This window comes from Erpetoichthys calabaricus, chromosome 17 (genome assembly GCF_900747795.2).
Source record: "Erpetoichthys calabaricus chromosome 17, fErpCal1.3, whole genome shotgun sequence".
Lineage (NCBI taxonomy): Eukaryota > Metazoa > Chordata > Cladistia > Polypteriformes > Polypteridae > Erpetoichthys > Erpetoichthys calabaricus.
The window spans coordinates 71,839,589-71,857,402 of NC_041410.2; the positions used below are offsets into that span (position 1 = coordinate 71,839,589).

At 38.3% G+C, this 17,814-nt stretch overlaps 1 protein-coding gene across 2 annotated transcripts in view; it reads right to left on the reverse strand.

The window, feature by feature from the left end:
* mctp2a (multiple C2 domains, transmembrane 2a) overlaps positions 1-17,814 on the reverse strand; it is a 339,546-nt gene that overhangs the window by 8,277 nt on the left and 313,455 nt on the right. For both annotated transcript variants that reach the window (XM_028823594.2, XM_028823595.2), the window contains one exon: positions 2,895-2,992. In XM_028823594.2, the coding sequence (XP_028679427.1) occupies positions 2,895-2,992 (98 nt within the window). The remainder of the gene's footprint in view (positions 1-2,894; positions 2,993-17,814) is intronic.

Genomic DNA, 17,814 nt, shown 5'->3' on the forward strand with positions numbered 1-17,814 from the left:
GACCAAGTTGTAGGTTTTCTAAAGAGGAGGTTACAAAAGCACTGAAAAAGGTGAAGATGGGTAAAGAGGTGGGCCCACTTGGAGTTGTACTGGAAATATTGAAGGCAGGAGGAAGTCCTAGAGTTAGCTTAGCATTAACTGTTCTTCTTAATTTATCTGTATGTTTCCTTTTACTTTATTTATACCAAATCATGCAAAACTATACAGTAAATGCTTCAGTTCAGCATTTGATGTTTCCATGGTGTTAAAATAGAAAAAAATGAGCAATTCAAGTCAGACTAACACAAGAGGTTAACAAACACAGTGTGACACCGTAAGTGTAACAGTAAAGCCAACGTTCTCCATAGAATAACATGAACAGCTAACTCAGAGGAGTAAACAAGATTTGATCTCCGACAACTTCTGATATCCTACTGTACTTATTCACCCAGCCTTTGGTCACCCTCTGTACTCGCTTTGACAAGTGGAGAGTCATATGCTAGCAGAAGGATGAAAGGCAGGCACCCTCTCTAGATAGGAAGCCACTAACATGCACGTGGGTTTGGTATGCAACATATAAAACTTTTAAACCAGGAGCTTGTGTACTTAAAAGAGTTTGAGTCAGGTGTTTGTACTCTTGTATGTAAGTGCTAAAGAAACTTTCATGTTTCCTTTCAAAATTTACAAAATTATATATGCATTCTTTTGAACTTAAAAAATTAAGACTAATCAGTCACATTTGATTTTTCTCTTTCACTAAGTCTGCTGGATTTTTTTATTCAAAAACTATTGTGGAATAAATTTAATATACTTTTCCGATAAGACGAAACATCACAGGGTCCCCCCATAGAACCTAAGCAGCCACTCTACAAAGACAAAACTAAAGAGTAAAAAGAGAATTTCAAGTTTGAATCTTATTATCAGATCCTGATTAAAGGGGAAAGATACTGAAAGAACAAAGTCATTGTCAAGTGTGTTTGAAGCGAAAATTCCCTTTACGACTGACAGATGTTCACAGACACAATGATGTCACAAGCTGCAGTCTTGGACTGCTTTGCAGATGTTTCAGAGATGCCATTTGTTGTTTGCGTTACATACAGTTAAAATAATGCACAAAATGTTTGATTTTTTTTTGGCTTTCATTAAAGATGTTTAAATTAGTTTGATTTAGAGGATAAAAACATTTTTTAAACAATTAAGATGAAAAACTTGAAAGGCAATACACATTTTATTCAATTGCCTTTAAAGTATGGGCCTGTAACTTTATTGTAAGCATTAATATTATTTTAAGTGATAAATAAAAAGAACATCCAAGCTGAGCACCATCTAAAATCTCTGTTCCCAGTGTATAAAATGGCAAACACAACATCATGAAGTTAGAATAAATCCTTATATTAGACTGATAATGTGGCATCGAGCTTAATTAAGGGTACATACTAAACCGTTACATGGTTTGTGTTCAGACATTAAAAGACCTTGTGGTCAAACTCTGCATGTGTGTCAGTGCATGGCGGCTCAGCTGCAGCTTTGTCTTGCCTTATCCTGCCCATACCCATAAGTTAAAAGCAAGTCCAGTTTATGAGCCACTTGTGTATCTGGTAAAATTATATGTTGTAGGTTGAATAGGGAAAGCCAGTCTTTCATAAACTTAAGTATAATGGTCAAAGGCGATTGTGGGTAAACTTGGTCCCATTGGCCAATAATCTTCACTGGTGGCTTTAAAAAAAATCACTTGTCTTAGCCTTTGCTCAAGATTTTTACAGCATTTAAAAACAGAAAGACTGCCATACTAGTTGCAGCCCACAAATGTTTGCTCGTACTGTGTATATGTGTTACTAGTAATCTGTCTAGAATGGCATACTTTGATACAGATAACAGCTCACTTGTAGGACTCCCAGTATCAACCAGTTTGTGGTCCTGCTTTTCTTACAATCTATGGAAAAGCCAAAGTCAAAATATTTCTAACTCAACACAGAAATGATATAGAAATAATGTGCCAAGACCTTCTTGACACTTACAAAATAAATACTTTTTCCCTTAAGTGGCAGTGTCTTATGGCTGAAGATTTAACAGAAAATGACACAGCAGTCATTAGTAATACAGACTTCGCATACGGTGCACAGCATGCTAACTGCAGCCCAGGAGTTCATTAATTGACTCTTCCAACCTGATATGACAAGGCCACATTCGAAGGTTCCATCTTCAGGAGACCAGCTGGAGCCTTAAGCTTCTCAGGATATTATGGCATGTTTATTCTCTGCTTATCACCAAAAACAGTCAAGCATAGCTGATTGAAAAGCCATGTCTTATTTAGAAATATCCTAGTTTGACGTGTGATATATATCTGACCAGTGAAGAAATCAGGCATTATTATAACATTTTAGCTTTTGGTAATTAAAATGAAAAAGACATTTTCTGTTGTCTGTGGGGGAAGGGATCCATCCTAGAACTCACTGGGCACTAATCTAAAGGGAGGAGAGGGGCTTGATTATGGCTACAATTGTGGCTGACAAGTTATCCCTCAGAGACTCCGGCAAAAGTGTGAGCTGGGAAAACACTGCTGGCAGGTACAACTGACGAAGTTTGGCAGCTTTCATAGGGCCCCCTTTTGCCAGAGAACAAACAGAGTTTGACATGCATAACTGAAAGGAGGGTAGGGGGGAGTGTAGATTTGAGAGATGCAGAGAAGCAGCCATAAAATTTTAGATTACAAAAACTAAATTGAACAGATTAGAGAAAAAAATTGCATTTAAACTTTTTTTCCCTTCATCTATTTATTCTCCATTCTTTTCAATGTCAGCAACAGTGCTTCAATCCATAAAGAAAGTAAAATAAAAGTAAATAGTACACAATGGGCACAGGAATGATAATGATGGAGAAAATAAAAATCAAAGACTCATTAAAAGAAAAATTACCTTCTGAATATCAGAGGGGACTCTAGACAGAAAGTCCAGCACTTCGTTGTTATCCAAGGCATATGGGCTCCGCAGCTTCTTCGTGAATTTATTTATACCTTCAAGCCGTTTATAAAAAAAAAAAAAAAAAATCAACTTAAAGAACATCCACCATTTTTAGCTGACACACTTGGCATATAATACAGCAAAAAAACAAAACAAAAACAGATTAAGGAAAAGTACCTCCAGCAAGCCAAACAAGACATATTTCAATATGATGTGTACAAAAAAATGGGGTACACACCATCAAATCACACAATTCACAGTCTGTACTCATGGCAAATTCTGACAGTGCAATTGTTCTTTGAGACCGTCATGTTAACAAAGCTGCTTTCTGAAGCTAAAGGCTTTCTCCATTTATGCTCCAGACTTCACTAGTTGTGTCACTTTAAAGCTCCAGGAGGATAAGCTCAAATACCAGTCATCATCTGCATGGGGTTTACACGATCAACTTGTGTCTGAGTGTTGTGTTTTGTGTGTGTGTTTTTTTTTTATATAAACACACTGCACAATTGTTTTTCTCCCACTTTCCAAAATTTTGTATATTAAATAAATTGGCAACCCTAAATTATGAATAAACGTTGGTGTCTCGTGGAGTGTTAACTACATGCCAACTTACACAAGTGTTACCAGAACTTGGAACTGGGTTCAAAAAAGGATAGATCAATATTATGCTTTTTACTTAGACAGGACCATAGGCACAAGAAATGTTGGTTGAAGAAAGAAAGAAAGAAAGAAAGAAAGAAAGAAAGAAAGAAAGAAAGAAAGAAAGAAAAAGATTTAAATCAACTTTATTAATTAAAAATCAACAATTACACCACAAATAAGTCACAACTCACCAGTCCTGATTGACTCAACTTTCTATTTTCCAGATTTATAAACAGCTGCCTTTGCTTACCCAATCAAGGAATTAACAACTATACACACTGATTATTTTTAGACCCTGAAATCCCATAAATAATTATTAAAAGACAAGTTAAGAGCAACAAAGAAAGACAGAAAGAAAATCATTGTATATGTGCAAAAGAAAAACAAGTAAAAGTTACTTTCACCTTCTCTACTACTATATAGTTTTATCAAAGACAGATCTTAAAACCTACAGATGGCTTCTAATTATTTCAGTATTTAAGAAGGATAGGATTTAGGCGTCTTGCTACGAAAACTGCACTTCCCCACTGTGACTTGTACTGTGACTGAGAAAACCATCACCACCCCAGGTTCTTTACCTCTGGGCCTCCAGACTGACATTCCAGTATGTTTCATGGAGATGAGCCACTTGAAAGCGCTTTTTTCACTGAGCTCATAGAGCTCAGGCTTTTTAATGCATCTTCACATCTATAAATGTTAAAACTACCCATTTTAAATCCCTTCATTTCATAAGAAAGGATAAAAATAATAAAAAATAAAAATAATAAAAAGTAACAAGAGAAAGAGATGCAAATTTCAGATCTGTGAAACACCTTTTTTTTTTAAACCAACAAGTTTCTCAGTTTTGTTAAGAGAAAAGCTTCTGTGAGTGCAATGCTGTTTTAAATGATGCAGTAGTTCAGTAGTAAATCCAGACAGCTCAGTTTAACACCTGAAATTCTTTCCAAGAGGACATATCAACTTTCTGTCGAATGACATTTGAGCTTGTGTTTTTAACTCATTGACAGCAACATGTAAATTGAATGCTTTTTTCCCCCTTTGGTTATATTCTTGAATAAAAGTGCATGTGTTTATTTGATATTTGGACTAAAGTCTTCACACATTATACATTTCACATCATTATTATTATAACATAGAAAAAGTTTCTGTTTCAGGTATGTGTTCAGCATTTCTTGTTTCGCATTTCCTGTCATCCTAAATTTACTCCGATTGCTGTAGACACGGAACACGCATGAAATGCGTGTATTCCAAAAAACAATATACAGTGATCCCTCGCTATATCGCGCTTCGCCTTTCGCGGCTTCACTCTATCGCGGATTTTATATGTAAGCATATTTAAATATATATCGCGGATTTTTTGCTGGTTCGCGGATTTCTGAGGACAATGGGTCTTTTAATTTCTGGTACATGCTTCCTCAGTTGGTTTGCCCAGTTGATTTCATACAAGGGATGCTATTGGCAGATGGCTGAGAAGCTACCCAGCTTACTTTTCTTTCTCTCTCTCTTGTGCTGACTATCTGTGATCCTGACGTAGGGGGTGTGAGCAGGGGGGCTGTTCGCACACCTAGACGATACGGACGCTCGTCTAAAAATGCTGAAAGATTATCTTCACGTTGCTACCTTCTGTGTGCAGCTTTTAAGTATGCTGCACAGTGCTTCGCATACTTAAAAGCTCAAAGGGCACGTATTGATTTTTGACTTTGTTTTTCTCTCTCTCTCTCTCTCTCTCTCTCTCCCTGCTCCTGACGGAGGGGGTGTGAGCTGCCGCCTTCAACAGCTTTGTACCGGCGGTGCTTCGCATACTTAAAAGCCAAACAGCCCTATTTATTTGTTTGCTTTCCTCTCTGTTTCCTTTGAAGAGGAAGATATGTTTGCATTCTTTTAATTGTGAGACAGAACTGTCATCTCTGTCTTGTCATGGAGCACAGTTTAAACTTTTGAAAAAGAGACAAATGTTTGTTTGCAGTGTTTGAATAACGTTCTTGTCTCTCTACAACCTCCTGTGTTTCTGCGCAAATCTGTGACCCAAGCATGACAATATAAAAATAACCATATAAACATATGGTTTCTACTTCGCGGATTTTCTTATTTCGCGGGTGGCTCTGGAACGCAACCCCCGCGATGAAGGAGGGATTACTGTACTCTTTACCCTATACAACTCCAGGCACCTCACACCCACATAAAGAGACATGACCTAGGAGAACATCAACTGCGTCGATGGGGTATGGGATAGTAGGCTGCTTGCTGCTTGTGCTGATCGACACATTTGCAAAACAATAACATTGATGGAGAGTTGCAAAGGAATTTAAGGTGGCCCAGGATTACGACTTTTTTCGTAGGCTTCAGGGATTATTTCTCCAAATTGCAACACTGAGCTATTATATCAAGCTCACTGTCAAGGAATGTGCTATTGCACAGCTCCCATATTCTGGGCTAAATAAAACATTATCATTACAGGCTATGACCATTAAAATGTATTTAATTTTTCCCTTTCTTCATTGATTCAAAATGTGTATTAAATTCATTAATTCTCAAAATGACACTTTGTTTTAATAATTTTTTTAAACCTTCTGTGTGAAAATAAATGATATATCTTCAGTAAAGATAATTGAATTTAACAGTGACAGATTAGTGTCACAAGAGTTAGTGTTGTTTCCTTACAGATGTAGACCTGTTTCAATGCCTGGCTTAGTCATGTTGGCCCAATGTTTGTATGTCATTTCAAAAACAAAAACATAGCCTACCCAATGTTCTGCATGCACATAAGCAGGAAACCTAAAGCCTGAGGGAATAATTGCCTTTTTCGATGGAAAACCCACCTTTCCCTCTCACTCGCTGGTCAAGAGCCCTGTCTTCAGTTCAAGAAGTAACTCCCTGGAGGCTTTAGGTTTCCCATTTATGTGTGTGCTGATAATTTTGGTAAACTATACAACAATATTTTAGCAAAAAGGAACGTGTTTTGCACATTTTGAGCATAGCACCTGGGTAACCGAAATGTGGATAATGCAACATGAATAAGGAAAGATTTTTTGTTTTTTTTTATTTCCACTGATATTTTTCACATCGCTTGCCAATGTTCAGCAATGGTCACTGCTGGCTTCTGTTACATCATAAAATTTTCTCTCTCCATTCTGCATGAAAACACAAGATTAAAAACTTTTCTTGGACACCACAACAAAGTACATGGAGTAAGTAATACAGTGCATCCGGAAAGTATTCACAGCGCATCACTTTTTCCACATTTTGTTATGTTACAGCCTTATTCCAAAATGGATTAAATTAATTTTTTTCCTCAGAATTCTACACACAACACCCCATTAATGACAATGTGAAAAAAGTTTACTTGAGATTTTTACAAATTTATTAAAAATAAAAAAATTGAGAAAGCACATGTACGTAAGTATTCACAGCCTTTGCTCAATACTTTGTCGATGCACCTTTGGCAGGAATTACAGTCTCAAGTCTTGTTGAATATGATACAAAACAAAACTTTTAGTTGAAGTATTCCCGTAAATGTCCACTGTAAATGGGCCCTATATGAGCATCTGTGCCATGCAACAGATAGATGTTGTTTTTACAGTTAAACAAGATGCTGCCTGGACATGCTCCAACTGTGAAAATGGACATAAGCAGACCGAAATAATAAATGGTAGATTAAGTTGTTTAAAAAAATAATGCCAATAATTAAAGAGTTTCTGCTATTTTTTTTTGCTGTGTAGTTAACTGCGAGAACCTAAAGACACAAAGGGTATGTTACTTGGGACTTGTCAGGTTGCCATGCTGTGACTGGGTCAATGCTTCTGCAGAAGGTTCTGTCCACCGTCAACCCCCATGGCTGTGATCAAGATTACGTGGATTTTAAGATTGTCAAGTTACTTTAAATAAATCAAAGTAAGTAATATTTACACTACAGTATATTCAGTTCATTTTTGTATAGAGGGCTTCCACTCAGTGCAGGTGCAGAGCACCCTGACAAGTTCACAGCTAAATGCAAACTTAACAAATTACTAATTACATAGTTAGTACATATAAAGACAAGACTTTGTTTAAATAAACGGGAAACAGTGGTTCAAATCTCATTAATATAAACATGTAATATCTGTCTATTAATTAACTGTCAAGCTATGACCAGTTGACAGATGGAAACAAAGACTCCAGTCTGCAGCATCCATGGAAAAAATAAACTTCTGAGGGGTCTACGGTCAGTTATTACAAGACAACGTCAAAGAGAGACAAACACAGAGAGAGTCCCGGAGACCTCAGCCACACTGGCTGGCAGTGTGCTGTAGTGGACAAAGCTTTAGACTTGAAACCCTGAGGCTGTTGGTTCAATTCCCACTCTGTGTGACCATGAACAAGTTACTTCACCAGCATGTGCTCCAATTGGAAAAACAAAAGAAAGTAATTCATTGTATCTCAAAACTTGTAAGTAGACAAAGGTGTCAGCCAAATAAATATATTTAAAATGAAAATGTAACTGAACTTTCATCTCCTCCTTAGTATTCTACAGAAGGATCTGTACTGAGCCGTCATTCATGACATTTTTAGAAACCAGATTAACACTTTGTCCCACAATGACTATTTTCAACCATATCACACGGAAGTGACATAAATGGCCCAGCTGTTTTACATAGCTGTATCTTGGATGGTGGCACACTGACTGTTCTGCATCATCCTAATAAAAGCAATAAAGCCTTCTTTGTTTCCATCAAGCAGGACCAAAATAAAACAGGTCTTCATCCTGATATCATCTCATCTTGATAAGCATACGAGAACCAAATGGAGCAATACAGGATCATATTTACAATTTTTGAAAGTTAACAATAGTATCTAATATCAGAAGCAACAAGATACCCCACACCTATCTCCTTAACTTGTTCAAAATTTTGCTTTCTTTGAAATGGAGCCTTGCCCAAAGCGCTGTACATTTACATATTCAGAAAATAACTGTTATAAAGATAAAAGATGATCAAAAGGGAATGGGGTCTCTGTATGTAAGATACTGCAGACGTTAAATGGATTTAAAGTAATGGCAAAAAAGGACTAACATGCCCAGTGGTGAGAGATGAGGTGTTTAGCTATGAAAACAAGTAGCCCCCGTTGGCTAAGTTCATTAGAACATAGTTCTACAAAATAAATACATTTTTAAGGTCTGCTTTTTAACAGCAGCTGTTCTGTGCTCCCCAGACAAGGCATCTTCTGGCAATAGACTCAATTTTCATACTACCAAAAATAAATTATAAATAAGTTTTTATACATTTCCAAACTTTTGTTTCCATTATTTACTACAGAAAGATTATTATTATTTGAAGACCCAAACATGCAAGTGTTTTATGCTTTAGTGCTGGAGGGGAAGACTCTACAGTTTTTTTGACTGCATTTCTTTTAATGCGAAGTATACAATGTCCATTGGGCATGGGTGTATAACTTAAAAGCCCTGCCCTATGATAACAGGGTTCAAAGCAAACCGAATGCCACTGGCAAGTCTTCCTAGCTTCATCTGACATCACTGCAGTATAGAGCAATAGCTAAGAGAATATTCAAAGCGGAAGAGGTGGGAAAGGTGTAAGCAGGTAGCTGGAAGGAGGGCCGAGTTTCTAGATAGGCCACTGCTTTGGAGAATATATCAAGTAGTTATAAATCTTAAATTTATAACTACTTGATATAAATCTATAAATAAGTTAAACCACCTCAAAACAAAACATAATAATAAGAACTCCTTGCTCTTGAATACAAAGGTAGGTGAAACCAACTGTGTTCAAGGCACTGCAATGAGTGTATGTTCCTCGCAGACACTCTGAGAAGTTGTAGAAGCACTTGTTATCAGGAGTAACAGCAGGAGCCAAAGACGTACAGTACTGAAGGGGTTTACAGTCGTCACCCACTGAAAGATATAAAGCATTTTTCTACACAGAAAATGATCATTTCGATAACTTTGTAGTCTTCACATAACAACATTATACAAAAGACAAGCAGTTGACATACACTCACTCAAATAATCTGTTATTCAAGAGGTGCAAGTCGGAGGTTGGCAAAATTGTTGGCAACATAGTTAACACTGCTATGTCACACCTACAAAGTTCTGGATTCAAAAGTTGGTCTAGACATTTTCTGTGTGGAATACGCACAAGCACCACATGCCTGCACTTATTTCCCTTCACATACCAATTGTGTGCATGTTGACTAGACACTCCAAACAGTGTGTCGTATGAGAAACTGGCAGGTATATCCCCTGACTGGAGCTTGTTCAGGTTTAGGATTCCCATAGACCTCCGTTGGAATAAGCATAGCTGGAAAATGACTGGCGGCCGATTTTTGTCCCAAACAGTTACGAAAGGAAGATGCAGCAGTCCATCTAATTGCTGACATCGATTATTGTTGTTACTGCCTTCTGTGTCTCAGTGATCTTTAGAACATTTTTTCTGGATATGCGTGCTGCTGATAGACCAATGACAAAGAAAAATGCATTATTAGGTCTCATACCAGCCTCAAATAAATCAGAGATGTCCTCACCTTGAAGGAGGATACTGTAATTGTCACCTGGACCCATGACTGGGAATAGAGATTGCTGGCAAGTGGCCGAGTTTATTCTAAATAAAAAAAAAAGCTAGTCGCCATATAGGCTCATCAACCACAAGGGTGAAGGATGTATGCATTGCTAGGCAAGAGTGGAACACAGCAGAGCCCACCAGACCTTGGCAACTGAAACTAGCTCTTGGGGTGTAGTATGTACATGCAAGATATAGCTGGACTCACTCTGCATAGCAAAAGCAGAAGTCTTGAAGGGTGGCTTCTCCTCTACCCTGGAATCTTCAGACCATGGGAGGGGTACTCACAAGCCCCTGACTGGGAGCCATGCAACTGGACTTTGTTGTGGTGGATAAGAGTGTCACCTTAATGCAACTCTGAGTTGCAGGTAGGAAAAGTGTTAAACGTTTTCATGTATTCAGCAAACAACTATTCTGGGTATTAGACCATTTTTAGTGACATTACATTGGATGCCTGAAAAAAAATGTCTTCTACTGATTATCTTGTCTTGCTGGGTGATTTTAGTGTTCAAACTGGGGTAATGAAGACAGCTAAATTGGAAAGATAGGGAGAAACAGTTTACATGAGTGATAAATTATTAATGGATTTCTATGCTAGTCAAGGACTGTCTACAATGAACATCATATTCAAACACAATGCTGCTTGTAAGTATCCTTGGTAAAAGAGTATCCTGGGTCACAGTTGTGTCTGAGCTGAGGTGATAAAGTGCTTTCAGAAGGTATTCAGAGACATTCACTTTTATCAAATATTATGTAGCAACCTTATACTAAAATTTTTGAAATTCTTTTTTCTCCTCAGCAAACAAAACTCAATAGCACAGAATGACAAAGTTGGACAATAACGGGATTTTATGATTTTTTTTTTTTTTACAATTTTATTAAAAATACCTGAAATTTTCCAATGACACAAATATTCAGACCCCTTGCAATGACATATGAAATCTGGCTCAGGTGCATCCCATTCTGTTGGTCATCACTGAGATGTTCCTACACCTTTTTTGGAGGCCACCTTTGGTCAGTTAACTAATTGCACATAACTAGGAAAGGCACACAACTGTCCATAGAAGGAGCCATAGCGGACAAGTGTATCAGGGCAAAAACCAATCCATGTGGTCAAAAGAACTGCCTGCAGAGCTTAGAAATAGGATACTGTGAAGACATAGATCTGGGAAAGGCTATTAAAAATTTTGCAGCATTGATGGTTCCTAAGAGCAAAGTCACCCCCATAATTTCTTCTTCTTTGCTTGGAATAACTAGTGGAATCTTTTATTGTGGCTAAGTTCAACTCTCAACTCTGGAAGCGTTCTCCTACATTCCAGGAATGGACTGTGCTCAATGAATCCATAGAGCTGTGGGCCAGAAGGTTGTTGGCACAGTTGTACTCACTCATGCTATACCAGTTTAGGGTCACCAAATACTCCAACATGAATGTATCTGAGTTACTGAGAAACCAAAATTACAGGAGGAAAAGCTGCACGGAGGACACACAAAACCCTGAATAACGACTAGATATTGAAGCAGAGAGCTTTGAGGCAATACTGTAAACCTCTCATCTTAAGAGTGTTACTTCAGGAAGTCTTTTTCTTGCTTGCTCTCTTTAATTTAGTCTCCTCAATTTCTGTCCTTGTAGTACTTTAGCTTCTTAAAAGCTTATGTCTAGGCTGTTTCTTTGAGTGTAGAATGGTTAAAAGCTTACCATCCTTACCTTCTTCCCACTGCAAAATGCATTGATTTTGACTCCTTTGTAGCCATGTAAATCTTTCCATGCTCACATTTATATTCCACGTCTTTCTTCTGTTTTTAGTTTGTTTCTCTCTAATTCAGTAAATACTGAACTCCACACTACATATTCACTCTCTTGCAATTGCTGTTCTGGTTACAAAATCATCCTCAAACCTTCAACTGTCTGAAACTTCCACTTTATTTTAAGGTTCTGTCACTTTGCAGTGATATTTATTTATTTCTCCTTTTCCTTTTGTGACCCCTTAAAATGTCACAAGCTATGTCATCTTCACATTTCTCTTACTATCAATCGTTTTTTCAGTGCTTGTTGTGTTCATCACTCTCTGTAGTTGTTCCTTTATAATCTTCCAACCCAGTTTGGCCATTTGCAAACGTCTGCCTTCTCTAAGTCACCCACCATATGTTTTCACTCTTTCATCTTCTACAGTTGCATCAATTATTTTCAGTTCACCATTATCACAAATAGCGTAGAAGAAAGCAAGCATTGTTGCCTTATGTTGCTTCTTATTCTCTAAATTCTATCCTACTCACTCACTCACTGCCAGTTTTGTGTAGAACTTAGCAATGAGCCTTCAGTCTTTTTCAAATGCATAACTACTGATTTCTCACTTTTTATTGACTTGTCATGCAGCTCTTTGTGAAGCTCTTTGTGAAGCTCTTTAGTTTTATTACTTTAACTGTCTGGAACTCCCAACCATGTTCTGTGCGAAAGGAACAGTCAGTGATAATGCTCACATTTCACTGCTCTTCACATTTTCATTCATGTGAAAAAGTACTCCCCTTGGGAATTGTTGACTTTTTATGGCAAATTTTTAAGGCAAGAAATAGATCATGACATACATCATACCAACAGAGAAAAGGTGATTCATTTATTCCCATAATTTAAATTAATAAAAATGCAGACATGTCACATGACAAAAAGTAAGTCCCCAACTACATTTCTCACCACTTCAAATCCATAAAATTAGAATCCGATATTCCAGATTTGGTGCCAATGATTAGAACCTCACAGGGAATATGCAGGTGGAACCTGTCTTATTTGATCCTCAAATGTTAAAGGCCTGGTGTTCTTTTTGCTATTGACGCATGTGGTATCATTATGTTAAGATCACGCGTCTCCATTCAGTGTCCTTTGTCTTGTAAATGTGTCGATAAGCCCAAGCATCAAGCAGCCTGCTATACCATCCCCCCCCAATGCTGCAGAAACGGCAAAAACCTCTCCCAGCTGAAGCCTTGTTTATCAGGGACTCAGGTACCTAGAGCTGTATAGGCTAAAAAATATATCGTTATTTGTAACACATGCATTTCATGTGTGTTCCGTGTCTACAAAGATCTATGTAAGTGTAGGATGACAGAAATGTTGAACACATACCTAAAAGACAAAATTTATCCATGTTTTAGTACTAATGACAAAATGTAGACATGAAGTGTATAATGTGTGAAGACTGAAGTCCAAATATCAAGTAAGCACTTTCACAAAAGGTACAAATATAACAGAACAAGTGCGCTTTTATTCAAGACTATAACCGAAGAAAAAGAAATTGGGTTAGTGTACGTCCTTGTCGTGACTGTTTTGGTAGTACAGTGGTAAGAGCTGCTGACTCCTATTCAAAAGGTCTCCAGTTTGAGTCTTCATGTGTCCCAGAATAAACGTTTTGAGTAGTGAGATGCTCTTATTGTTACTATTATACAATAAAAACATACATTTCATTTGAGTCTGTAACAGCCGGTGTAAATGTATGGTGCTTGTTGTTATAGTAGGTTTTGTTATTTTTAATGTCACTATTCTCTGTGCCCACTGTTATGGACTCATTCATACAGGCAGACCAAGTATGCTACACAGGGGCACCGCATCTTCATTTAGAATTGCCGAGCCAAGCACAGGACTAGAGAGCCAAAAGACAACTGGAGAATTGAATAGTCAGCCTAAAGACAGACTAGTATATTTCGGTCCTCTGTCAGCACATTATCCTTGTTTGGAGAATGAGAACTGTATGTAGGCATTGTGCTATTCCTGTATTTTTGAAGGTGGGGTTTGAGTCCTTTCCTGACCTTGTTTGGATCCAACTGAAGGAGCCTGCGCATGGAGCAACCCGAATATAAGGATGGACCTACGGCCAACACTTTGAAGCTGCCGGGCAGAAGATTATGTCTTCCATCCGAGGCCGGGTGGAGGATTATGTCTTCCGTCCGGTAAAAATCCTTTCAGCGTGGCAAACGAAAGGTGGCAGATTGCGTAGGTCAAGATACCCACATGCTTGATATGTCTGTCGTAAGCTTCCCGTTTGTAATACCGTGTGAACCCGTCAATAAAGAGCTAAATTATCCTTTTTACTTCTCGTGTAATCTTGTAACCGTCTTATTACATGCTGGAGGGGGATAATACCTTTTTATTTATAATTATTTAAATTCAGGTTAATTAAAATGCCGCAATTGAAAAGAACACATTTCCAGAGAGCTAATGCCTCTTAAGGAAACAAAATGGCGTAGTCGAGCAGGATTGTGGCTAAATTAATAACCGTATATTATTTTAATATATATATATATATATATATATATATATATATATATATATATATATATATATATATATATATATGCTTCTGAAAATGACGGCAATGAAGGGTTCGGTCGAAATATTGAATATATTTTGGGACTGGTCGCGCGCTCAGATATGGACATCCCGACCGAGTTAAGATGCCAGGCCCTAATTGGAGGGGGATAATACCTTTTTATTATAATTATTTAAATTCAGGTTAATTAAAACGCCGCAATTGAAAAGAACACATTTCCAGAGAGTTAATGCCTCTTAAGGAAACACTTGTAAAAGTTAGCATTTATTTATTCAGTTTTATTCTCTCAGTTGCGTTCACGCTCGCCCCGATCTGACACTGCTGTTTTCAAATAAAGACGAGCTATAACAGAGGTGAACTCAGATCGGAGAAAGAGAACAGAAGCCCTCCCTGCAAGGATCCATCCACTCACATATAAGAACAACGCTGCTGCACCAGACATAAAGGCGTGAGATGGCACAGTTTCGATGTAGAACGAGGTCCGGCATCATCCTGCCAGTCAGTCTGCCCCACACCTGTCCTTCAACGAAACAGCACGACTTACAGAGCTCACCAACATATCGTGCAAACTCCTGTTTGTGATTATGTTTTGTGATGGTCTTTACATAAGAAACATTTATATGTTAATTATATAAAAGCCAGATCGAATGTTATTTACCTTGATTTATTGACTTATCTTCCTACAGCATAAAGTCACAAGTAGACTGCAGAGCTTCCTGTGTTTGATCGACACGGGCATGGTCACAAATTACAAGTGTAATGCCACGAAAAATGCCTGCTGACACTTCAGTACGTGAGCAATGGTACAAGAATGCAGTTAGACTTCTTTTTTGGGCACGTACATTTACCACATTTAAACACTAGCGTGGAGAGTCACTTGCATACTGAAGAGTCTATAGATGCAGCTGGAAGCTCCACACAGCTGTTGTTACGGCTCTGCCTTTGTCCAGAAATGATTTCATAAGCTTTATGACCATAGTCTCAGAAAGTCTTTCTCCCTTGTGGCGACTGGGATCTTTTCCTGAATAAGATCAATCACAGTTACGTAGGGTGCGACAGGAGCTCCACCTGCAGTTAAAGTCACTTCAGTACACATGTACTTTGTGAGCATGCCTGTGTCGATCAAACGATCAAACACAGGAAGCTCTGCAGTCTACTTGTGACTTTATGCTGTAGGAAAATAAGTAAATAAATCAAGGTAAATAACATCTGATCTGGCTTTTATATACGAAGTATAGTGACAGCAGTTTCCACCTGCCAGGTTAAGTGTCAGGTTAAGTTAACGCCTTCCTTAACAGATGAGTTTTACATTGTTTTTTAAAAGAATAAAACTGAGTCAGCTGATCCAGTTAATTTAGGGAGGTCATTCCAAAGTCTGGGCGCTATACAGCTAAAGGTTCTGTCACCCATACAGTGCAGGTTAGTGTGGGACACAACAAGATTGCCAGAATCAGAGGACCTTAGTGGGCGAACTACAGCATAGTGATGGAGCAGGTCACTGATGTAGCCCGGTGCGAGGCCATTTAAAGCCTTGTAGGTTAACAATAGAATTTTACATTCAATCCTGTAAGACATAAGAAGTCACTGGAGGCAAAGCAGGATAGGTGTGACATGCTTGCTGTTGCTGGTCTGTGTAAGAACTCTTCCAGCAGAGTTTTGAATTAACTGGAGATGTGACATAAGATCTGAAGGGGAACCTGCCAGTAGGGAGTTACAATAATCGATGCTAGATGTGACAAAAGCACGGACAAGTTCCTCAACATTAGAAAAGGAGAGGAATGTGCAAAAATGGGATATGTTGCAGAGGTGAAAGTAAGAAAGTTTGTTAATGTGGTTTATGTGGTCTGAATTAGAAAGGGAGGAATCAAAATTGACACCAAGATTCCTTGCATTAGAACAGGGGTGTCAAACGCCGGTCCTGGAGGGCCACAATAGCTGCAGGTTTTCATTCTAACCACCTTCTTAATTAGTGACCTGTTTTTGCTGCTAATTAGCTTCTTTTGCCTTAGTTTTAATTAACTCGACTCAGACCCCTTAGTTCCTACTATTTCCTTAATTAGCAGCCAAACAATAATGAGACACAAAATGAGCAAACAGGTGATTAGCTAACCAAATAATCTGAACATTAAAAAAGATTCATTAAGTTTGATCTCTCAGGTCAATAATCAGAAACAGAAAATCAACAGTTTGGGAAATGTCTGCTGTAGCAAAATGAGTGCAGCAGCAAGCCGTGGAATTAAGTAACGAGTTTAATTAACAGCAAGAATTGGCTTCTTATTAAGAAACTGGTTGGAGTGAAATTGGTTGGAGTTTAAAACCCCAATTTAGCTGGTCATCTGTTGGTTCGTTTCACGTCACATTTATGTTTGGCTGCCATTTAATGAAGAAAAGAATCAATTGAGAGGACTAAATCCTTAAAAACAGGGCTATTAAAATGAAGGGAAAAGGAGTTACCCTAAGTTCTTGTCTATAAGCCGGACTCATGTATTAGCCGGAGATCAAAAATCATACGAATTTTTAAAATAAAATCGTATCATAGATAAGCCGGACTCATGGATAAGCCGAACGTACTATAACCTATAACTAATAGAAGGGAGGGAGGTCAGTGGTCTCACTCGCGCCCATTTAATTTCTTTCAGGGGGGAGAGAGTGTGAGATATTGGTGTCTCTCTCACTCCCCGCATGGCGCGGTTGGAGCGGCCGGAGCGCATTCTTTCTGCTCTGGGCGTCGCCGAGTCAACACGAGCGCGTAGCGGTCATTAAATTGTGATTTTATATGTAAGCATATTTAAATATATATCGCGGATTTCTGCGGACAATGGGTCTTTTAATTTCTGGTACATGCTTCCTCAGTTGGTTTGCCCAGTTGATTTCATACAAGGGACGCTATTGGCAGATGGCTGAGAAGCTACCCGGCTTACTTTTCTCTGTCTCTCTTGCGCTGACTATCTGTGATCCTGACGTATGGGGATTGAGCAGGGGGGCTGTTTGCACACCTAGACGATACGGGACGCTCGTCTAAAAATGCTGAAAGATTATCTTCACGTTGCTATCTTTTGTAAAGCTGATTTCTGAAAAGACATGCTGCACAGTGCTTCGCATACTTAAAAGCTCGAAGGGCACGTATTGATTTTTGACTGAAAAACAAACTCTCCCTCTCTCTCTCTTTGTCTGCTCCTGACGGAGGGGGTGTGAGCTGCCGCCTTCAACAGCTTTGTGCCGAGGTGCTTCGCATACTTAAAAGCCAAACAGACATATTGATTTGTTTGCTTCACTCCTTTGAAGAGGAAGATATGTTTGCATTCTTTTAATTGTGAGACGGAACTGTCATCTCTGTCTTGTCATGGAGCACAGTTTAAACTTTTGAAA